The sequence below is a fragment of the Myotis brandtii genome, unplaced genomic scaffold, assembly GCF_000412655.1.
Source record: "Myotis brandtii unplaced genomic scaffold, ASM41265v1 scaffold99, whole genome shotgun sequence".
Lineage (NCBI taxonomy): Eukaryota > Metazoa > Chordata > Mammalia > Chiroptera > Vespertilionidae > Myotis > Myotis brandtii.
The window spans coordinates 2,986,990-3,011,852 of record NW_005372121.1 but is presented as its reverse complement, the minus strand read 5'-3'; the positions used below and the strand labels follow the sequence as shown (position 1 = coordinate 3,011,852).

At 34.8% G+C, this 24,863-nt stretch overlaps 1 protein-coding gene across 6 annotated transcripts in view; it reads left to right on the top strand.

Annotated features, from left to right (window-relative positions):
* Window positions 1-24,863, top strand: part of PHC3 (polyhomeotic homolog 3 (Drosophila)) — a 64,648-nt gene that overhangs the window by 28,469 nt on the left and 11,316 nt on the right. For 3 of the 6 annotated variants that reach the window (XR_001360657.1, XM_014533565.1, XM_014533563.1), the window contains 8 exons: window positions 5,488-6,359; window positions 6,650-6,697; window positions 12,006-12,159; window positions 14,924-15,174; window positions 18,465-18,624; window positions 19,598-19,712; window positions 22,920-23,052; window positions 23,144-23,375. Coding sequence is in view for 5 of the 6 variants with exons in the window: in XM_014533565.1 (XP_014389051.1) it covers window positions 5,488-6,359; window positions 6,650-6,697; window positions 12,006-12,159; window positions 14,924-15,174; window positions 18,465-18,624; window positions 19,598-19,712; window positions 22,920-23,052; window positions 23,144-23,375 (1,965 nt within the window). In the remaining variant the exon portion in view is untranslated. Of the gene's footprint in view, window positions 1-5,487; window positions 6,360-6,649; window positions 6,698-12,005; window positions 12,160-14,923; window positions 15,175-18,464; window positions 18,625-19,597; window positions 19,713-22,919; window positions 23,053-23,143; window positions 23,376-24,863 lie in introns of those variants that run through there. The other 3 variants (XM_014533566.1, XM_014533564.1, XM_014533567.1) reach the window with 2 other exon arrangements.

Sequence of the window (24,863 nt, the reverse complement as noted above, 5' to 3'; positions counted from 1 at the left end):
CTTTTATAACTGCATTACTTTCTAAAGATTTATTTTACACTACTGAAGTCTGCATTTACTCCTCCTAAATCTATTTCTTTTTTTAAGTTTCCTCTGTGCCATGTTCTCTAAATCACCTAATCTCAAACTGTTGGAATTATTTGATTTCTTTTGTTAGAAATCTCTCATTACTTTGAATTTGTATAGCATTTTTATGCTTTTTAATGGCACTTTTTCTTTTATAGTTATTTATATAAGTATTGATCTTAGCTTTGCTATTAGGTGGTAAGCTCTTTGAGGGTAGGATAATATCGAGCACTTGTGTGTCAGGCACTTTACATTTATTGATTCTTTTAATCCTTTTTGCAGATTCACCTTTTCATCCTTTTATCTTATATATATTTCTCTGCAATAAGTGGACAATAAATATTTGTTGGATTAATAGTTGATATTTTTCCCAGTTTAATCATGGACGTTATAGCACAGTTTTTTCCATTTGTATTAGTTAGGTATCACTGCTTAGAATTCTTAAATCTAAATCTTTAGATAAGTACAGGCTTTGTTATAACGTATAAATTAGTAAGTTTATTCATAGAATTCAGATGATAGTTAGATGTGAATTCTTTTTTATAAACATCTGTGTGACAGGTTCTGCTCTCTTTATGGATTGATAACAGGATTTTTATATTGTACTAGAGGCCCAGTGCATGACATTAGTGCACTGAGTGTGGTGGTGGTGGTGGTGGGGGGGAGTCCCTCAGCCCGGCCTGCTCGCTAAGCCAGCAGGCGGACATCCCCCGAGGGGTCCTTAGCACTGTCTCGGAGGCGGGAGAGGCTCCTGCCACCGTTGTGCTCACCAACCGTGAGCCCGGCTTCTGGCTGAGCATTGCTCCCCCTGTGGGAGCGCACTGACCACCAGGGGGCAGCTTCTGCATTAAGCAGCTGGTGGTTAGTGCACATCATAGCAACCAGTCGTTCCATCGTTCAGTCGATTTGCATATTAGCCTTTTATTATATAGGATTGTCCAGAGATTCTCAGCCTCAAACCAGCCTCTCTGGCCAGTGTTGATAAGTCAGTGAGGAGCAGCAGTGACCCACTGTACTTGGAATGACTGCTTGGGACAATTTCTAGTGATTCCCATAGTTTTGATAGATTATACTGGAAGGTAGGTTAATTCTCTCCCAAAGAGACTGTTACCTTCAGAGAAAGCTAGGAACTTTTTCAGGGTTAGTTCCAGCAGGGAGCTCTACTTTTAGATTTTCAGTCTCCCTGAACTCCCAGTACCTATTTCTAAGTTGACACTTATTCTTCTCCCTTTCACTGTAGTGCAATAATATCCTTGTAGTTGTCTTCCTCTGATGGCCAATATTTTATGTAGGTGTGGAGGAGACCAGTAAGCTAAAACCATCAAGGTCTCGGGAGAATTGCAATTCCAAATTCAGATGCTATGTGTATTAACCTAGTATTCTACGGGGTTGTCGATTAGAAACAAAACCAAATGGAACATCCTAACTCATATAAACTTTTGCAACTACCAAATTATAAATTTGTTAAAATTTATTCAAGCCTTACACTGTGGTTATTCAAAGCAATTTATATCTTCTGATGAAAACTGTATTTTCCAGCCTTTTAGTTTTTCTGCTCTTGCTGGTGGGAAGTTAGTCTGAAGCTAAGCTTTATTTTGGGAGATTCTTGGATTGGTAATTTGTCCTTTTCCTCAATTAGTAAAATGCTTGTTCCTACAGGTAACTTTCAAATACTAAAAGAATCTGTGTTCCAGTGTAGTGTAGTTTAATAATTATTATAATGGACAAGGTTATTGCTTCCTTGTATGTATTTTTAGGGTGCTAAAATTTGGTTTTCTTCATACTTGAAGGGGGAGTTCCCACTTGATAGTTAATAATTCTGTTTTTATTATATAAAATAAGGCAAATGTCTGGAAATTAACCTTAACTATATTAGAGCTCAAGTTTTTTATAGCAGTTTTTAAAGCTTTTATGAAATTAGTCTAGTTGGAAAAACATATACCCTTTGTTTATTTGTTTAAGATATTACCTATAGTATTACATATGTCTCCTTTTTCTCCCATTGACCTCCCCCCACCCATCCCCCTGTCACCCCCTCCCCCCATATACCCTTTTTTTGCAGACATTAATTCAGTGTGTAATGAAAAGCCTGTGTTAGTCTGTTCAGGCTGCCATAAAAAAACATACCATAGGCTGGGTGTTTTAAACAACAGTTCTGGAGGCTTGAAAGCCCAAGATCAAGATCTGGCAGTGTTTAGTTTTTGGTGAGAGCTCTTCCTGGCTTGCAGATGGCTGCCTTCTAGCTGCGTTCTCACATGGCCTTTTATCTGAGCGCTAGTAGAGAGGATAGTGAGCCCTCTGGGGTCTCTTCTTACAAGGGCACTAATAGTCTTAGGTCAGGGTCCCACTTTTCTGACCTCATTTAACCTTAATTACTTCCTTAGTGGCCCCATCACCAAATTGTCACATTAGGATTTAGGGCTTCAACACATGAATTTTGTGGGACACAAACATTCAGTCCATAATAGGAACCCAGACTTAGTTAGAAATATGGGTTCTTGGTGATTTCAGGCAAGTTTCTTAATGCTCAGAGTTTCTTCATCTGTAACATATTGGATTAGTGTAGTACCCTGCCTACCTCATGGTGTTGTTGTAACTATTTGGGATGGGTGGGTGTGGTTGTAACTATTGAATAAAATAATGTATTTAGTAATTTACAGTAATATATTATTTATAGTAATTAGAGTTCTACTACATAAGTGAGAGATGATACCAATCACAAATTCTCCAAGTATAATGCCACCCTGACAATAAAGTGTTTATTAAAACCAGGAAAAAAAAAGCATTATATGATTTTCCAGAGCACTGGTGCTTTTCTTGCACAGAAGTATTATTTCAGATATCCTCATAATTATTCTGTAATAGATGTGCTTATCAGTTGGACTTATGGACAGTATAATAGATTCACTTTGATTTCTGATCAAAGAAAAATTTAACCTAGGTGAAAGGATAGACTATTAATCTGTTGGATTATCAACTCTAAAATATAAAAAAAATATTTCTAGAGCACAGAAGGAATTTTTATTCCTGTGAACATAATAACCATTATACTTAAAGAATATGCTAAATTTTAATTATAACTTAAAATTGAATTAAAATGGGCCTTTGCTGTTATACTTGCAAACACTTAATTTTATTATCTGTAAAAGGGGAATAATACCTATCTACTTCATAGGCACTTATTTTTAGTACAGTGAGCAATGTGTAAGTACCTTGAGCCCCTTGGAAGAAAGGCACTCTATAGATATCCAAAATTTTATTGAATACTCATAGAGTCTTTATCAACACATTTATAAAGTGCTGACAATTTTCAGTCTTAGTTTGAAATGCCAGTCTAGTTAGATGAAAATTATTTTGTTAGATGAAATTTAATTTCCATTTAAAAAATTCATGGACATTTGTTGAACCTTCTAAATATCTTTTTGAGATGTTAACCAAATGTTGATTTCCTTAAAGAATCATGAAAAATTTAAAAACCTACCAAATGCAGAAATGTTTAAAAAGAAAAGTTGTTAGAAATTTTTATAAGGCCTTTGTCACAAATGTGGCTGAGTATAAAAATAGATGCAAGATCTTTAGCTTCACATTCTGAAATTAAGACAAAAATTTCGCCCTGTCTTTAGATCTGTTTTAATTTTTTTTTTCTTTTTTTTTTTATAACATCACTCCTGTGGGAAATAGGGCTTACATTAAGTCAACTAAATTTGCCAGCCGAAAACAGTTAGGTTAGTAGTTGCAGCTCAAGTACATTCAGAGTAGCCATCAGCTCGCCAGTGCCTTGGGAGGAGTTACAGGACATTGCAGAACTTTTCTCAAGGAGATGGGCAACTTCTTTAGTGCCCTTTGTTGCTGCTGCAAAAGGAAAAAAATTCCAACCTCGCCATTAACTTGGGAGCCCGAGAGACTTGCACTTAACTCCTAACTGGTCCATTTAGGATCCGTTTGGTCCTCGGGCGGTCACTTAACCTCCCAGGGCTGGGTCTCTTCATTGTGAAATGGTAACGATAAAATCTAAGATTTAAAGAGGATCCACTCCACAGTGCCTGGCACACAGGACAGACCAGATAAGTGGTGGCCATAGTTATTTTGTTTTTGACAATGACGACAAAGATGTTTCTATTAAAGGTTTGGGATCGTTTTCAAACAAGCTGGCTCTGTATATATGGCTCTCTGGAAGGCCTCCTACAACTCCAGGCCCTGGTTGTAAACCCCTGTTTTTCATCTGATAATTCATCTGACTTCAACCAAGAGCTATTCAGCAAGGGTTGCTTCTGGCCTGTTTTAATTTTTACATGATATTAATATTAAGCCACCTTTTCAGTTTATCTTCTAGTGAACCCAGTTTCTTTTTTTTTTCACTTATTTTCAATTACAGTTAGCATACAGTATTATATTAGTTTCTGCTGTGAAACATAATGATCATATATTTATATATAGTGAACCCAGTTTCCATTCTTACTTAGATAGAGAGGATTTCACCAGCATCCTCTCTGTGTAAACATAAACACCAGTATGCAAAAGAGGCATAATGATGGGGATTTTAACTTTGTTAATTCTTTATATATTATCGCTGTTGTGAGTGGCTCCTCTGTGGAGAAAACTGGTACTATAGATTACTGTAGGGTTTTTTTGTTTGTTTGTTTGCTTGGGTTTTTTTTTGGGGGGGGGGCAAAGAAGTAAAACAAGATGCTTTATTTAGACAGTATGAATTTTTTTATTGCCTCATTTTCTCTACAAGCAAAACTAGTGCTCTCCTAGATTTGGAAGGGCCCCTGGAATTTCATTTTTTTGTTACAGTGATTATTTGTGCTCTAGGAGTTACACATCTGTTTTGCTTAATTGAATTATCTTTTCCTGCAAAACTTTTTCTCTTCCTTGGTCAAATAATACCAACTCTTTCATCTTGGCTCAATCTGGTAACTTATTTGGGAAGCTTTATAAGTGATTACATTGGTGATTAGTTGGAAGAATGTTTAGACACTGATTAGAAAGAATGAGACTTTTATTTTATGGATTTTTAATAATTGCATTTTTATGATTTTGAGGTTATCTTTATATATATTATACTTATTCAGTGATACTCCACTTCTCTCCAAAGAAGGAATTTAAGTGGATAATGTTGTTAAAAGTTAACACGTTTTCTGGGGACCTACACAATTTAATAAAAATAAATCATGTATAGATTCAGATTTATAAATTAATTGTTTTAGGCAGTTTTACCACAGTGCAGTTTATTTTATGAAATCTATAGTTTTCCAAGGAAAAGTTTTTTGTCATTACATTACATTTTGTCATTACACTCTTGTCTAGAAGACTTTTAATAACTTTCTGATGTAAAAATTTTCCTCCTTTAAATTTATTTAAAATTTCAATGATATTTTTAAAATAAATACTAATTGTCATTTTTTTTCTCTCTCACAGCTTCATATCCTCCAATTCAGCCGCATCCTCTAATAAAGCATCAACAGATTCCTCTTCATTCACCACCTCCCAAGGTTTCCCATCATCAGCTGATATTACAGCAGCAACAGCAGCAAATGCAGCCAATTACACTCCAAAATCCAACTCAAGATCCACCCCCATCCCAGCACTGTATACCACTCCAAAACCATGGCCTTCCTCCAGCTCCCAGTAATGCCCAGTCACAGCATTGTTCACCAATTCAGAGTCATCCCCCTCCTTTAACAATGTCTCCTAGCCAGTCACAGTCAGCACAGCAGTCAGTAGTGGTGTCTCCTCCACCACCTCATTCACCAAGTCAGTCTCCTACCATAATTATTCATCCACAAGCACTTATCCAGCCACACCCTCTTATGTCATCAGCTCTCCAGCCCGGGCCAAACTTGCAACAGTCCACTGCTAATCAGGTGCAGCCAACAGCACAGCTGAATCTTCCATCCCATCTTCCACTTTCAGCTTCCCCTGTTGTACACATTGGCCCCGTTCAGCAGTCCGCCTTGGTGTCCCCAGGTCAGCAGATTGTGTCTCCAGCATCACACCAGCAATATTCAACCCTGCAGTCCTCTCCAATCCCAATTGCAACCCCTCCGCAGATGTCAGCATCTCCTCCAGCTCAGATTCCACCACTACCCTTACAGTCTATGCAATCTTTACAAGTGCAGCCTGAAATTCTGTCCCAGGGCCAGGTTTTGGTACAGAATGCTTTGGTGTCAGAAGAGGAGCTTCCAGCTGCAGAAGCTTTGGTCCAGTTGCCATTTCAGACTCTTCCTCCTCCACAGACTGTTGCGGTAAACCTACAAGTACAACCACCAGCACCTGTTGATCCACCAGTGGTAAGCCCTTGGAAGCTATTTGACTTTCTTGCTGAAAAAGTAAAAACTATTTTCTCCTACATTATATTTATTGCTAGAGCTACATGCCTGAGTTTTAAAAGCTTGAAATTTACATCTGTCAATTTCTGACAAACATGCTGCTGTATGGGCAAAAAAAAAAAAAGGCAATTTGTTGTAGTATGGTTGCATGCTTGATAATTTGTGATGGTTATTAAAGTCCCTTGTTAATTTTATTACTATTTAAACAAATCCATCTGCTATCTTTACAGAGTTGATTTTTTTTCCCCAAGGGAATACATTTGAACCAGTGTCATCTGCACAAAGTTTTTTCTCTTAAGGTGATTATCCTTCATAGATCCCTTCTGTTGGCTTGTATGTGCTTAAACGTATGGCTTATCTAGCTAACCTTTTTGGTTGTATGCATTCTGAAGTCGTGGGCCTTTAGATGCTTTTGTTTCAAGGTGGAGTATGCTTGTATGATACAATTTTTTTGTAAAATTATATATTGTAATTAAAATTGTAAAAACATTTATTCTAGGAAAGAATTTAACTTTACAAAAAAATTAACTGTAGGCTACCAGAATTATTAAACTTCTGATTTTTAAATTTCTACTAAGGGAAAATATATAATTAAAATATTTCTCATTTAAAACCCTAAAAAAATCTCAGTGGATGAATTGAATACTGAGGATGAAAAAAATCCATTGGGAAGAGTAAAAATTTTGAGTAATTGAGATTTGGTGATTTTATCAGACTAAACCTCTAAAAATGGTACATGTTGTCTAGAAAGGAAAATTGTCTTGAAAAGTGTTTTTCTTTAAAAATTTTCTAAAGGATTTTTTATATTTATAAAATAATTTACAGTAAAAATTGAATAAGGTCTTAAAATTTTTAGGCAGAATGATTAAATTCATAATTAATTTGTAACTGAAAAATACAGTATTCCCAAAAGGAGGTTTATATCTTTACATAAAGACCTCACTGAAGGGACTTTATCACTTAAAGACCTATAACCATTTGCTCAGAAAGGAAGGGAGTTTCAAAGTCTGTTCCTTAATGGGAAACATTTTGGTCCTCAGGATGCTAATTTATAGATTCTTTATTATCATTAAGACTGACGTACTAGGCATAAAGAGATTGAATTCCATTTCCTGTTCACTTTTATTCAAAACTAGAGGCCTGGTGCACAAATTCGTGCACTGGTGGGGTCCCTCAGCCTGGCCTGCTCCCTCTTGCAATCTGGGACCCCTCAGGGGATGTTGGACTGCTGGTTTCGGTCCCATCCCTGCAGGCGGGGATCGGACCGAAACCAGCAGTCTGACACCCCCCCAAGGGATGTAGTAGTGGGGCCGGGCACTGCACCTGCTCATCCCACCCCTGCTGCACCTGCCACCACTGCCACTTGGTAGCGTGCTGCCATGGAGGTGGGAGAGGCTTGTGCCGCTGCAGCTGCACTTGCCAGCCATGAGCCCAGTGTCTGGCACCCGTCAGTCAGCTGAGCGGCACTTCCGCTGTGGGAGCACACTGACCACCAGGGGGCAGCTCCTGCATTGAGCGTCTGCCCCCTCGTGGTTAGTGCACGTCATAGTGACTGGTCGACCAGTCATTTGGTTGTTCGGTTGCTTAGGCTTTCATATATATAGATAGAACTTGACAAAAACAACAATGGGCATCTAGAAATAAGCTTGCCATTCAATTATCATGTCTATATTTTCTTTTAATGGAGTTTTGGAGAGTTTACAATGGATATTGTACACAGGTTTCGAAGTGTGTAGTATCTTCAAAGAAATCAAATTTAATTTAAATTTATATTTTTACTTTATAGTTCAGTGAATTTGTTTTTAACAAGTAGAAAATAAAATTTCCTTATATGCTTTACACTTTTCTAATTGTTTCTGTTAGGGTAAACTTTGGAGGAATATATTTGGGATAGAAATATGAAAAACATAACACTTAAAGCTAAAAATATTTACGTTCTTAATTTGTTATTTCCTGATTTCTTTTTAAAAACTTTGTTTTAAATTTATGTTATCTCATTTTTGGAAGGGTGTGTGTGTCTGTGAAAATGATAACTTTCTCTGCTGTCACTGGTATGCTCATACTATCGATATTTCCATATTATCTTTCATACACTTTTCTGTACCATAGCCTATTTATTAAATTGCTGTATCTTTCATTTATTATCTTTGATCAAATATTTTTTTTCCTCAAATATTTCTTCACGAATTACACCTGTCTTCATAATTTCCCGATTGTTTCAAATACTTAAAGGTACAGAGATATATTTACTTCTTAAAAGATTTCAAATTTGAAAGTGTGAATTATCAAAGTAAAGTCAGTAATTTTTTAAAAATATATTTTTATTGATTTCAGAGAGGAAGAGAGAGGGAGAGATAGAAACATCAGTGATGAGAGAGAATTATTGACCGGCTGGCTGCCTCCTGCATGCCCCACACATGGAATTGAGCCCGCAACCCAGGCATTTGCCCTGACCGGGAATCAAACCCTGACCTCCTGGTTCATAGGTCGACGCTCAACCTCTGAGCTACGCTGGCCAGTCAAGTCAGTATTTTTTTAAAAGAGATATATTTGTAAAGTTTTTTCATGTGGTGAGAATAGACAATTTAGAGCTAATCAATAGTCCATAGTTTCGTTAGGAAAGGGAGACAGATGGCACTAATGCACTTTATTGAGGTAAGTTTGGCAGGCATTGCTAGTTTTAGAATAGTTATGAGCTAAACAGAAATTATGATGTGAAGTTTCCTAATGATCTTATCAGCAAAACCTCTACTTCTTTGCTTTATTCAATATTTTAGTTGTTGCCTTTATGTATTTTTTTATGCTGATGGTGCCAGATGTCTGACAGATGTGTTTTTATCTACTTCTCTTATTCATTAACTTATTTTGCCTTTACATGGGCAATTTGGAAGAATACATATTTAGGCTGACCTATAAGGAATGAAAAAGTATTTTATAGTATTCTTTGATGGATTATTTCAGAAAATGCTATTTGTGGTATGCCTCTTTTTATCCTTTACAACTCTCACTTTTTAAAAATCAGAGTTCTATGCATTATCAAACTTTGATTTCTTAAAAGGTATTGTAGTAGGTGTTTGAAAAACTTGTGATAGCATTAATATTAAAGAGAGTTTAGCATTTAAAAAAAAGATAATGACCTTTGGAGGAAAAGTAATAGCTAAGAAAGGAATGCTACACAGATAAAATTGAACTGGTAGATAAATTGATACTTGTCTAATTACTTCTGAATCAACATCCCCACTCCACCAAATTAAGGTAATCACTACTGCAACAGGTACCCCTCACTAGATGGTTTTGTTGTTTTCTTTCCTTTCATCCCAGGACTTCTTTTTTTTGGATAACTTCCCCTGTATTGGATATTACTATCATTTAAAAAATGTATCATGTACAGATATTAGCAGCTATCATGATTGCACACTGTACTATACTGAACAACTACTTTCACTTCTGAGGATCCAGACATGAGGCAAGGTATCTGTTGGTGAAACAGGTTTCTGTTTGCAGAGTTGTGAGCAAATACTTGAAAAATGTTGCCTACTTAGAGCTGATTCAGATCACAGTCCTGGATATAATATTTGATATAAATTTATTAGTAACAATAGGACTTTTAAAAATTTAAGGCAAAAGATTTCTTAGTAGAGTCTTGGAAAGTCAGTTTAAAAAAAACACAGAAAACTATATCTGTTGTTAAATATGCCTTTGTGGATGAAACTTTATAGTCCTTTTTATGATATCTGGCTTATTCTGGTTTCAGAAATTTTGATCATTTTTACATTTAATTTTATGTACTTAAAAATCAAACTTTATCGATAGTTTGATTAAAAATAGTACAATGTTAGATATCACTTAAATTTTTTTTGTTAATGTTGAAAGGTTTTATTTTAACATTTATTAGAAATTTTAATCAGTTTGAGTAAATAATCTTAAAAACTCACAACCTTTGTAAACGTAAGTAATAAGCTTTATACATAAAAAAGGGAGATGAATTGCTTTGTGGCTTTTTTAGAAAAAACCTACAGTCTTTTACAATGGTTAAATAAATAATGCTGACAAACTAAAGCACCTGTGTCAATCTCTAGAAGTGGACTTTGAAAATTCAGTATTAAAGTTATTGAAATTAATAAGATATATTTTGTTATATGGTTCCTTCTCTGAGTGCTTTTGAATCTGTGTTTAAGTATAATCTTTACCATTGAATAACAAGGAAGTTAACAACCTAAAAACTTTCCTCTGGCTCTAGCTGGTTTGGCTTAGTGGATAAAGCATCAGCCTGCGGACTGAAGGGTCACAGGTTCGATTCCAATCAAGGGCACATGCCTGGGTTGCGGACTCGATCCCCACTAGGGGGTGTGCAGGAAGCAGCCGATCAGTGATTCTCTCTCATCATTGATGTTTCTATCTCTCCCTCTCCCTTCCTCTCTGAAATCAATAAAAAAATAATAATAATAAAATAACTTTCCTCTGTAATTATAGAATAATATTAAATAACCAAAATTAATGTCCCAAATGGGTTAGTATGGTATATGTGTGTATGTTATTTCAGGACAGATATTTTTCTGTTTACCTGATATCCTATATAATAAAAGCCTAATATGCTAAGTGTCCAGTCAGCCATTCAACCAATCAAAGCATAATATGCTAATGATATTCTAAGGTCACTCAGTTGCTCACTATGACGTGCACTGATGACCAGGGGGCAGACAGTCGACTGGTTGACCAGTCTCTATGACATGCTGTGACAACCAGGGGGCAGAAGCTCCAACTGGTAGGTGAGCTTGCTGCTGGGGTCCAGCCGATTGTGACTGAGTGAGGCGAGGGGTCCCTCCCCAGCTGGCCAATCTCCCGCATCCCTCCCCGGTCCCCATCGTGCACCAGTGGCGTCCCTCGGCCTGGCCTGTGCCCTCTCGCAATCTGGGACCCCTGAGGAGATGTCGGGAGCTGGTTTTGGCCCGATCCCGCAGGCCAGGCCAAGGGACCCCCCTACTGGTGCACGAATTCGTGCACCAGGCCTCTAGTTTGTTTATAAAAAAATCATTAGAATCTTGAGTAGATCAGAAGATTAAAGACAGATGTAATTGCATGCATACCTTTTTGTGGGCACTTAGATATTTTCATAATTTAATCTTTGACATAAATATAGTAAAGAGCCTGAGATGTAGTCCTTTGGCAATACACTTCCTGTTATATTTTGTGTTATTTGGAGACTTACTTAGTGTGCTTATGAAAAATAGTATTTATTTTGATTTATCACAATTAGAAGTTAACAGAAACAATAGTAATTATCAAAGTAGACTATAGAAAATCAAAACATTTCTTTTAATTCTCAAAATTAAAAATATGTCCTGACTTGCCTGTTACCTTTTTGGAAACCTTTTTCATTTGTAACATAGATACTGATTCACAACTTGCTTTTAGTGATATATTTACAAAATATTTAGCCAAGCATTTCCAAAACTTTATTTTTAAAGTTTTCTTTTCAAGCTAATAGTCATTTTACTGTTTTTAAATTCAAAATACTTGGAATTTATTTTGTTAAAATTAAATTAGGAACACCTTATTAAAAGTATTGTTAGCAACCTTTTAAGGCAGTGTGGTTTGTTGTTGCAGGTTTATCAAGTGGAAGATATGTGTGAAGAGGAAATGCCAGAAGAGTCAGATGAATGTGTTCGCATGGACAGAACCCCACCACCACCCACGTTGTCTCCAGCAGCTATAACTGTGGGGAGAGGGGAGGATTTGACTTCTGACCATCCTTTGTTAGGTAAGGAAATATCTCAATTGGGGGGATTTTCTATTAGTTTGTTAGTAATGGGAAAGTTGTTGTTTTTTTCACTACAGATGGTATTAAACTAATTTATGTAATTAATTACAGTAAAACATAATAATTAAGTGGGGTTTTTTTTAAAGAGGAACAATTAAAACAACTGATAAGGAACCACTCAAATGAAAAGCACATCGTAGCTTCTTAATTTTTACTGGTTTGTACAGATGTGTTTCATATGATCATTCAGATTCATATGTAAAGCTATTTCTATCTTAAAAATTGGAATAAATCAAAGTTCTATCAAAAGATTTAAATTATACTTTCCCTAAATCACAAAGCATTCTAAATCGTATCTGGCATTCCTCATAATTGCTTGTGATCTAAACTGAATAAATCTTTTAAAAGTGTTCTTTCCCATACGGTACTTAAATTAAGCCTCACTAATTCTTAGTAGAGATGGATTAAAAAATTATTGAGCGTAAGCATTCAAATTCTTATTCACTATGTCACTACTACTTTTAAGTTAAAGTAAATCTTATGTATGCTCCTCTTCACAATATCAAAGTGACTGTGAATCCTAGATATTTTACTAAAACATTAGTATGATCTGTTACCCAGTGTCTCTAGAGCCTAAAAAAGATACACTCTGTGTTACGGCGTTTTTTTAAAATGGTTGAAAAAAATCAAAAGAAGAATAATATTTCATGTTATGTGAAATATAAATTTCATTGTTCTTTAATACAGTTCTCTGCAATACAGCTACATTCATTTGTTCAAATATTACCTATAGCTACTATTGTGTTACTGCAGCAAAGATGAGTAGTTGCAAAACCCATATTGTCCTTTATAGAAAGTTTATTGACCTCTGACCCAGGTAATACGAATGTTGGTTCAGGCTTCATTGTAGGTATTCTGTTCTCTTGATTATCTCTTGGTCCTCATGATCATTTCAGGTAAGAAGAACCTGAAATGAATTGTAATGGGGCACTGACTTTGCTCCCTCAGTAACACTTGCCCTCTCTTTTCTTCAACATGCCACATTTCTAACCCTTCTGTTCTCTCCAGCTTTTATTCTCTTACTACAGAAGTGAATCTCTGGAAAGTTTAGAAAGGGGAAAATCAGTTTTGTTCCAATTTTTCTCTCTTCTTAAAAATAGAAAACATTTAGTCAGTAAAATTATATAAATATTTAAGACAGTTTAATATTATTGCCTTTGTATATTTAAAACAATACTTCAGACGATAGATTTAAGAAAATCTAACTGTTTTGTATTTTCTGTACACTGAAAATGAATTTATGTTACTGCAGATTTTCTGGAATTTTGGTTTAAAGGCAGAAAGAAATTTATAGTAATTGGATAATTACCTTGCTTTGTGACTGTAATTGGATTACCTGAAAAGTATCACTAATGGTACTCAGAGGAAATTGTAAAATTTTTTAAATATTGGAACACAAGTATATCTTCACATATTAGGTAAGGGATATAGTCTGAGATCCTGTTAAGCCTATCCCTCTGGCTATATTGTCTAAATACATTATAGACTTTTGAATCTTCCTATAATTTACTTCATACTTACTCTTTTGTAGTATATGAGGGAGAAAAGCAAGCAAGGCTGATATTTATAATAACTCTCATCAAATCATGGAATAAACCTGAAAAATAGAGGGACTTGTTTCCATCTAGAATTCATTTTTCATAAATCTCGGCTCTTTTTAATTATTCTCAGATATCTGTATTCACTGATATTCCTTACTATCAGCTAGTTCTATCTTTCCACTTTCACACAGGCAGTAATTTTCAGTGCTATCGAATGGATGGGTAGGTAGAGTCTCCATCACAGGCTGGTGGGACTATCTTATTGAGGTCTTCAAGTGTTTGAAAGGGAGGAATCACAGTGATCCAGGCCAACATTTTGCAATTGCCTGGTAGTACAATATTCCTCAAATTGACATAGATGTTGCCACTGACGAATTTAAAACACACACAATAAAATAGAGAACATTTGTGCATGGATTTGAGTTAGCCTTACTGTTTGAAATAAAGGTGATGTAACCTGTGTAGTTCACTAAAATTTTTACTTATTCTATGGATTTCATGATCCATTTTTATTTAAGCATACTTTCAAAGTGCTTTTATTCCCTTATATCATTTGGAATATATAAATAGTAACACAGAAAATTTAATATCTATGCAGCTTAAAATTTTTTTGAAAAAGCAACAATTTCAGTAATTATTCTTAATTTGGGACAGTTTTTTTTTTCAACCATGGTTGGAATGATAACTGAGCAAGTTACCCCCTTCTTCTGTAAAAGGGGATCATAGTAGTTTCTATCTCATAAGGTTATTGTGCAGATTAAATGAGGTAATAAACATAAAGTTTTTAGCCCAGCCAGTGTTGCTCAGTGGTTAAGCATCGACCCATGAACCAGGAGGTCACAGTTCAGTTCTGTTCTTGGTCAGGGTACATGCCCAGGTTGCAGGCTCAGTCCCCAGTAGGGGGCATGCAGGAAGCAGCTGATAAATGATTCTCTGTCATCACTGATGTTTCTCTCCCTCTCCCTTCCTCTCTGATATCAATAAGAATATATATATTTCTAAAAAAAATTTTTTTAAAAGCATTTTCCAAAAGTCTAAACTTGAAGATTTTATAAAAAAAACAATCAAACTATAATTAAAGAAAAAGAAAGGGTCTCTGAGAGTGAAGAGGTGGACCGTCCTACGTCCGCCAGAGCCGGTGCCGCACGTGGGGGCGCAGGGGGAGGAAGTGGAATTACCTGCTGTGGCATCAGTCAGCGCTTCAGTAATTAAATCTCCTTCAGATCCTTCACATGTTTCTGTTCCTCCTCCTCCACTCTTACTTCCAGCTGCTACCACAAGGAATAATATTACATCTATGCCCAATAGCATTCCCAATATAGAAAACAAACCTCCACAGGCCATTGTTAAACCACAGATCTTGACCCATGTTATTGAAGGCTTTGTAATTCAAGAGGGATTGGAGCCATTTCCCGTAAGTAACAAGCAAGTTTGTATTTTTAAAATAATTTATGTAATAATATTTTAAAATTTAGTCTATTTTTCTCTAATAAAAAGCTTGTAATTTTATTTCAAAAAAGACACTTTTATCTAAAATTTATCTTTCTATATATATCATGTATATACTGTAAATATACTTCTAGAATTTTATGCTAGCTCTGTAGATGTATAAACTAAGGATATAAATATGTCAGTTTTATAATTTTTAGAGAAAGATAGTTGGAAGTTTATTCCAATAAAATAAATTTTCCTATTTTTTCTTCTTAAGGGGACTAAAATGATACCTAAGTGTATTTTTTTAAAAATTGTGTTTCTTATATAATGTGATACTTGGTGAACAGAAAATAATAACTTCCCAATGATTTAATCCTTCTGAAATTACCCAGTGGATGGTTTATAATTAGCAAATATATATTCTCATTCTTAAATCTCAGCCTTCAATCAGATTTTTTAAATGCTTTAAAATGCTCACCTCGAAGTATCACTAAAAGTCTTGTAATTTGAGACTAGTTATATATCCCTTATATGCTACTCTCTAGAGATGAACATTTTTCCTTAGAAAATAAATTAAAAAATGAGTAGCCAAAATAAAACAAAATAGTTTACTTTGAATGTCTTTGAATCATCTAATTTTTAAGATTCATGGGTAGCATTACAGTAGTTGGTTGCCTCATTAGTTGCTTTGTTTTCAGTTTACTAAGGGTGTATTAAACATGGATCTTCTATAAGAATCCTGATTTAGTGAGTAGAGAAACAGTCATTTCTCTCTATTCCTCAGTGTTTGGATCCTGGCTCTGCAGCATACTGACTGTGCAAAGTTACACAGTCTTTTTTGATCTTCATATTGTTCATCCGGCAAATGGAGATGATACTTTGCTCTTAGAGTTGTTGTAAGGATTAAATATACATAAATTATTCTGTGTAGTACTGGCACTTAATAGACATAGCTATTTATCAGTATTACTAATGACAGTTACAACTTTACACTACAAAAAAAGGGAAATTTGGGAAAAGTACAGAAAAATCCCCACTAATACCACATTGTGTACATTTATATATATTTTTTTCATATGATCAAGATGATTATTATATATACTAGAGGCCCAATGCACGAAGATTCGTGCAAGAATAGGTCTTCTTTCCCCTGGCTGCTGGCACTGCCTTTGCTCCGGCTGGAGCCACCTTTCTGCCTTCGTTCCAGCCCAGAGCTGCCTTTCCACCTTCCCACGATGCCCAGAGGCCTGGAGTGGCTGGGGCCGCTTGGCACCTGCGCATGCAAATTAACCCACCATCTTCGTTGGGTTAATTTGCATACTCACTCCTGATTGGCTGGTGGGTGTCACAAAGGTACGGTCAATTTACATCTGTCTCTCTTATTAGTGTAGATAGTTTTGCTTCTTTCACTTAGTATATCTTGAGCTCTTATCTATAATAATAAAAGTAATATGCTAATTAGACCGGACGTCCTTCTGGATGTCCTTCCTTCTGGACAAAGCTGCGGTGGGCGGGGGCCAAGGCAGAGGTGGCTGCCATGACGGCGGGGGCCAAGGCTCTTGCACGAATTTCGTGCATTGAGCCTCTAGTTTTCTCATAATATTAATAGTACTTTGGAAACATTTTGAAAGGTTACATTATATTCTGCTTTATATACAACCAAAATTTATGTAATCCTTTCATTATTGTTGGACATTTAAGTTTCCATGTTTTCACTATTTAAATAGTCTGAAAGGAATATCTTTGTATATAAATTATCCACATTTTAAATAATTTCTTTAGCATAAATTCCTTAGAAGTACTGGCATGTATTTATATTTACATATATATTTGTAAGATTCTATATATATTACTAAATTATTTTCTAGAAATATTATTTAAATTTATTAACACACCATGAGTGTAAAACCTTAGCAGCACTGAATATTATAGTTTTTTACAGCAATAATTTTTATAAATTTTACTTGAGGCATATTAAATATACTAACTGAAATGAACACAGTTTAAAAGTATATGGATGACTATTTTCTAAAGTTAAATATAGAAACTTTTAATAAGTTATTTTTGACCAAGTGTGGCAGACATTGGAGAATTAACCCGCATTCTTAAATAGAATAAGAGGTTCTGTTTTTCAGATTAGCTCAGGGTTCACTAGCAAATCAGTAATTATTTTTGATCTGGACTGTTTTTGCTGAAAACAGTTCTAAAATAAGTATTATTCATGACCTAAGTATACTGATCGTACATGAATTTTTTGTTAATTTTAATGTTTGTGGATTTTTCCATTTGTTTTCATGATTATAGATTTGGTTGCTGAATTAAGAATCAGGAGACTTGAGTTCTAGTCGTTCTTTCTTTTGTAAAGAAATCACCTAAACACTGAACAGTAGTTCCCTTATCTCTATTTTAAGTGTAATTGGTTGACAATATTATATTAGCAATATTACATTAGTTTCAGGTATATAATATAGTGATTTGACATTTATATACCTTACAGTGTGTTCATCACACTAAGTCTCATTGTGGTTTTAATTTGCATTTCCCTGATGATTAATGATATTGACCATATTTTCATATGTCTCTTAGCCATCTGTATGTCATCTTTAGAGAAATGTCTTCATGTACTCTGTCCATTTTTTACCATTACTGTATCTGTATAATACACATAAAAATGATCTATCCTGAGGAGATAACCCTACAAATAAAAAGCTTTATACATGAAAAATCTTAAAAGTTGTTGCAGAAAAAAAATTAAAGAAACTGGCAAATAAAAACGTATTACTGATTTTTTAAAGAAAAGACTTTTTCTTAACTATTTGCCTAAACTAGGATGCTAAGTTCCATTTGACAGAGACTTTGAAGCATCCATATTGCTAATGACCTGAACTATAATGTTTATGTCCATATAGCCTACACTTTTCTTAAGGAAAAAGCACTGAATGACTGTATCAGATCAGTTGGATAAGCAGATGATCACTGATACCATTTTTTCAAGAGTTTTTTTTTAATTGATTTCAGAGAGGGAGAGAGACAGAAACATCAATGATGAGAAAGAATCATTGATCGGCTGCCTCCTGCACAACCCCACTGGGGATTGAGCCCACAACCCGGGCATATTCCCTGACCAGGAATTGAACCCGACCTCCTGGTTCATTGGTCTACGCTCAACCACTGAGCCACACCAGCTGGGCTTCAAGAGTTTTTTTAACCAACTTATTTCTGAAAGTCTTTAAAAAGATTATTTCATTTTATTCTCTCTCTGTTTTAAAGGTGAGTCGTTCATCTTTGCTAATAGAACAGCCTGTGAAAAAAAGACCTCTCTTGGATAATCAGGTGATAAATTCTGTGTGTGTTCAGCCAGAGCTACAGAATAATACAAAGCATGCAGATAATTCATCTGACACAGAGTTGGAAGACATGATTGCTGAAGGTCTGTGGATTTTACTTAAGATACCCTTAATTCACTTTGACTTTTACTGCTTGAAACAGAACATGGATTTTTATTCCACACATGGATTTTTACTTGGAAGTATTTACTTTTATTCTCAAGTAATGCATTATTTGATTAGAATAATGGGAAAGGTAACCAGACTCTTAATGGCCAGTTAATAAAAATAATAACACTGGTTAATTTACATACTATCAGTTAATTTGACTTTTGAAAGAATGTGGGTGGGAAAAATTCCATTATACATGAAAGTAATTCAAAATTTTAGCATCAAAACAACCAACTTTCTGTTTTTTTTCCCAAGTTAACTTAAATAAATGACTATTTTATTGAGTTTGCTTAAATATTTAGAGCTTCTGAGTTGTTTGGCTTTAGGCTTTCCTTATTTTGATGTTTGATGTCTAAGTAATTATCCTCAATATACTAGCATATTCATCTGAAATTAATTCATTCATTTTTGAAAATTTTTTATAATCTTTACCTGAGGATATGCTATATATCTCCATGGCACAATGTACTAAAATTCATATCCCACAAGGTACTTTTTGAAAGTGTTCCTCCTACAGAGTAGTGGCTTTGTCTTATTCATCTTCATTTCTCTTACAGTGCTTAATAAAGTTATTTGCACATTTTAGACGTGTTGCATACTTAGCAAAATGAACCTTTAAAATGTATTGCCTATGTATAGAGAAAACGCCACAAAATTTTTATGCAGGATAAGGAGGGAATTTATGGAGGTTGTTGGTTTTGGAGGCTTTGCCCTGCCAAAGTGGCTGTGGATTGAAAAATTTAAAAATCAAAAAAAAAGAAAGAAAGAAAAGAAAAATTCGAAACTCATTCCTTTAAGTTTCCTGGAAGGTCTGAACTAGCAGCATCCCACCAAAATAGAGGCTAAATGAAAATTTGCCACAATTAAATTTTTGTGAGGTTTTTTCTTTGTTTCCTTCTTTTTTAGAGACATTAGAAGAAATGGACAGCGAGTTGCTCAAGTGTGAATTCTGTGGTAAGATGGGCTATGCTAATGAATTTCTGCGGTCAAAACGATTCTGCACTATGTCATGTGCCAAAAGGTATTTCTATTTTGAATTTCCTAAAGCACAAAACAACCACTGTAACAAAACCAAAAAACTTGTAGAGTTTACCAGTAGTCAAAACTAGATATTACAATATAGAGGAATAGTATGAAATAGATATTATGTGGAGCTACTTTGGTGTAGTTAGTTATTAAATTTTACGCTTTGAAAGTTATATAGTCGTAATACTTACAGTTAGTTTTTCAGCATAATCTAATATTTAAGTAGCAATCTCCTGGTGGTAAGAATATATGCTTAGGAGAATCTCTCCTGTGAATAGAGTTACTAGTCTTCAAGGTATCAAAACAGTTTTTGTTTTATCACCTGATTTTTGTTTATCAATATTAAAATACCTGGATTTACTTTGTTTCAAAATGTTTTCTTTTGTTTTAATGTATCCTATTAATTTTAGGTTTCTAAATAGGACAGTTATCCATGTTCTCTACATTGTTATATTGTCAGTAAAATATCTCTTTTCTAAATATGTATTTGTAATAGTAATATTACAGGTAAATAGTATTGATAACAAAATAAATGTTTAGTATCTTCATTGATCTTAGTCTCAAGTTTAGTTTACATTAAAAAAAAAAAACACCACCTCTGATTCTGATAGTGCTAAAAATTCATTAACAGGAATCTCATTTAAAGTGGAGAGGCCAGAAGGGGGAGCTCTCATGACCAATGATAATCACAAGGCACAACAGAGAAACTTTGTAATACTCTTTCTAACTTACTTTTCCCCTATATATTAGAATTTCCTCTCCTTCATTGAGGAAATAGAATAGAAAAATAGAAGAGCAGAAGGGAAGTGTCTGACTCTTCGTATTTTACCACGGTTGCATATACTCATACTGGGTTGCAATTCCTTGTTCTTGAATAAACCCACTCTGCTGGAGAAATATCTGACTGACTTTTTGTTTACAGTCAACGTAATAAATCTTTATGTTGGTATTTACCATGAAAGGTGAAATGTATGTACAGGTTGATTAATTTGAAATTTGTTATTTGAAAGAGAGTTTAGGATCTTAATTTTATACATCTAGGGAATTTCTTGCTTGAACATATTATTTAGTGTGGTGCCACTAAAATATACTTAGTAAAACTTAGGATAAGATTTGTACTATTGAATAAGTAATTGAAGTATTTTCCTCCCAAAATGGCTTCATTGGTTTCTTAGTTGTCAGTCTGTTACTCAGATATCCTTTTATGTTATTGATAATCCTAAGAAAATTATGTAACTCCTGTTTAACACATTGTATGCGGGAAACGTATTTATACGTTTTACGTATTTATACGTTCTACCAGTGTAGTAGAGCGCGGGATAAAAAATACCCGCAAACAATAACATGGGAGTTTTCCAGTTTGTGTATACCACAGGAAAGAATAGTGGCTCTATGTTTCTAAATGTTTGAAAACCCTGAGGGGAAGGACTACTGTTTTTCAGAATATTTTAAATTTCTTGACTTTTAAGAAACATTTCAAGTCTTTTAATGCTACCATTATTCTTCTCCAAGAGATTATTGCTGAGTTATCACATTATTATACCTTTAGGTGAACCCCTTAGAAGATTAGGGGTCCTAACATAGGGAAATGCTGATGAGAGAGCAAAGGGGAGAGGATAAATTAGGTCAGGGAGGAATTGCTGCTATTTACGGCTGTCTTGGAGATCTAAATATTTAGGGACTAAATAGCAAGTGTAAAGTTAGTCTGTCTTTTCTGATCTTTAGTCAGTGGGGAAAGAAGTTTTGTCAATTGATAAGAATGGAAATCAGAAACCGACAGAGCTGAGCCCATGGAAGTGCATAATGAACATAGCAGGAGCTTGTTAAATTGTTTAGGGTAAAATGAGGTGGCCATTAGGACACCTTTTTGTTTTTTATATTTTTATGGGGGAAAAAGCCTGTTCATTCTCATAGTGCTCCTTACTTTCACTTCCTGATATTTTGAGAAAACATACGTGAGAAAAATTTATTTCGGCATCTGTATATTGATCGTAGAACAGTTATCAATAGCAAAGTTAATTGGGATTTATTCTTGTCATTTTTCTGTACAATCTTAGAGCAAAAGAGTTTTGAAAACATGAAATTACAATGACAGTTGTATATGTGTAAAATAAGAGGAACTGCATGTATTTTTCTTAACCTTTCTGAGTTTTTCTGAAATTGTTTCTTAGATTATTTCTTTTCACTCTTCTTTCTAGGAATAGGGTAGGCAAACTGTGCCCAGACAGAGTCATTCCTGTAGCCTATATTTATATGATCCATGAGCTAAGGATGGTTTTTAAATTTTGGGATAGTTGGAAAAAAAATCAAAAGAATCATATTTTGTGACACATGAAAATTATGGGAAATTCAAATTTTAGTGTTTCTAAATAAAGGTTTATTGGAACACAGCCATGCTCATTTATTATTGTGTATGTCATAATTGCAGAGTTGACTAGTTGTAACAGAGACTTGAATGGCCCACAAAGCCTAAGACATTTACTATCTGGCCCTTTATAGAAAAAGTACCCAGTCCCCTGTTCTAGGGCCTTGGAACCCAATAAATGGCATAAAACTATTTTAAGCTGTTATTATGCCATATAAAGGTCTATTCAAAAATATTAGATAGTCTATCAATTTCAAAGAATTCTGTATTTTAAAATTTCCCGAAGAGTGAGAGCTATGAATTCCTTGTATAATTTTGAAATCCCACCTTTACATTTTTACTCTTTGATTCAGTAATATATTTTAAAAATCTTTTACTAGCCATTTGAGATTTTATCTTTCTCTACTGTATTAAGCAATTTTTATTAATCACTTTTCAGATATTATTACTTGGAAAAATACCAGTTTGGATGAACATTTAAATAGTTAACTTCTTTTTCTCCTGGAACCTTGAATTATTTTGCTGCTGTAAAAATCAGTTGCCCTCTCTGTTTTACAGAAAGTTTCCCTCTATCATGCTGTTATTAGGAGGAAATATCAATACCTGTCCAGTATTAGATTGAGAGCTATGTATTATACAGATATATACAGAGGTCAATTTTTGACTGTTAGCATAAGTAAATCCATTGAAAACTATGGTTTACTTTCTGAGGTATTATAGTTCTTAATGAAGTATATGCCACTTACTAATTCACAAATTCACTTTAAAGTCATAATTAACTACTAAATAGAGTGTCCTATATATCATTTAATATTTTTTCTTACTTGAATTTCTTAGGTACAATGTTAGCTGTTCTAAAAAATTTGCACTTAGTCGTTGGAATCGTAAGCCTGATAATCAAAGTCTTGGGCATCGTGGCCGTCGTCCAAGTGGCCCTGATGGGGCAGCAAGAGAACATATCCTTAGGCAGGTCTGTAGAAACCTTGCTTCAATGTACAATACCCTTTTCAGTAATGCAAGGAAAGTGCAATGCTGTATTTTACTTGTACTACATTTTCCAGCTTCCAATTACTTATCCATCTGCAGAAGAAGACTTGGCTTCTCATGAAGATCCTGTGCCATCTGCTATGACAACACGTCTGCGCAGGCAGAGCGAGCGGGAAAGAGAGCGTGAGCTGCGAGAAGTGAGAATTAGGAAAATGCCTGAGAACAGTGACTTGCTACCAGTTGCACAAACAGAGCCCTCCATATGGACGGTTGATGATGTCTGGGCCTTCATTCATTCTTTACCTGGTACGTAATTCAGCATTTTGGCCTTAATTTTTTTTTGTACATTCACACACAGGAATGATGTTAGATCCATCTGCACCTATTGCACGAAAGGGTTCGAGAAGTACTTATGTATATATATTAGTTAAATAGCGTTTGCTATTGAAATATGATCTGTTTCCTCTTGCTTATTCCCTCAGCACAACTGGGTATTTTCTCATACCCTCAAGTCGATAAAAACTGACTAGTCCTGCTTCAGCTGTGACACCTCAGCCGGTGAAGGTATTAAAGGTGCTCTCTTCTCTTCAGTCTGATTTCTTTCGATGGGTCAGTAGAGAGATTGAGTCAGACACTTCTTCCCTCTGCTCTTCTACTTTTCGGTTTCCTCATTTCCTAATTTAATATTTAACCTTTTTTTTTTTTTAAATAAGAGAGACTATAATTTTTTTACATTTTTGAAAGCTAATCAAGACCTTTTAGACTATGATTAAATTTTGGTTTCTTTTAAAGGAAGCTGCATTCTTTGATTCTTGCAAAAAGTAGGTATCAAGAACAGTTCCAAAATTTGATGAAGTAGACAGCTAACATTCAGTTATGATATTCTATCCCAATAGAATAGGATAACTTTCTTATGTTTTTCTGCTCTCTCATTTTAGAATTCTTTCCATCAGCTTAATCTTTATGTTCTTTATCTTTTCTTCTTTAATGTGACAATAAACATAAAATCCACTTTCTCCAAGGGGCTGGCTACTAAAGACATTTGCACCTTTGCTCATGATGAAACCCACACACTGGTTACATATGTTAAGACAAGATATACATTTTTTTAAAAATATATTTTATTGATTTTTTACAGAGAGGAAGGGAGAGAGATAGAGAGTTAGAAACATCGATCAGCTGCCTCCTGCACATCTCCTACTGGGGATGTGCCCACAACCCAAGTACATGCCCTTGACCGGAATTGAACCTGGGACCCTTCAGTCCGCAGGCCGACGCTCTATCCACTGAGCCAAACCAGTTTTGGCTAAGATATGTATTTTTTTAAATCAACAAATCTTATCATTCACTTTGGCCTTATGAATATGGAACACAAGGAAATTGTTAAATGTGTGTTCCATTTTGGTTTTATTCTGAATCATACCATTTATCTTGATATAAGCTTTCCAGAAAAATACATCCCCTTTGCAGTTGTCTGCAAGCTTATTAAAATTAATCCAGCTAGTTTTGCTAATTAATCTTTCTATGAAGGCCACTGTCTCAGAAGTAAATTTACAGCTAATGTGCTGTGAGAGTGAAGAAAGTATATTTAGCAGTATTATTGCTTTAAAAAAAAATTTGTCAGCCATTTTACCATTTCTGTTTTCAGAACTCTATGAGATTTTATTGAATTCTTTTTTCTTTTTTTATTAAATCTTTATTGTTCAGATTACATTTGTTCCTCTTTTTTTCCCCCCCCATAACTCCCCTCCTCCCAGTTCCCGCCCCCCCCTCCGCCCTCATTCCCCACCCACC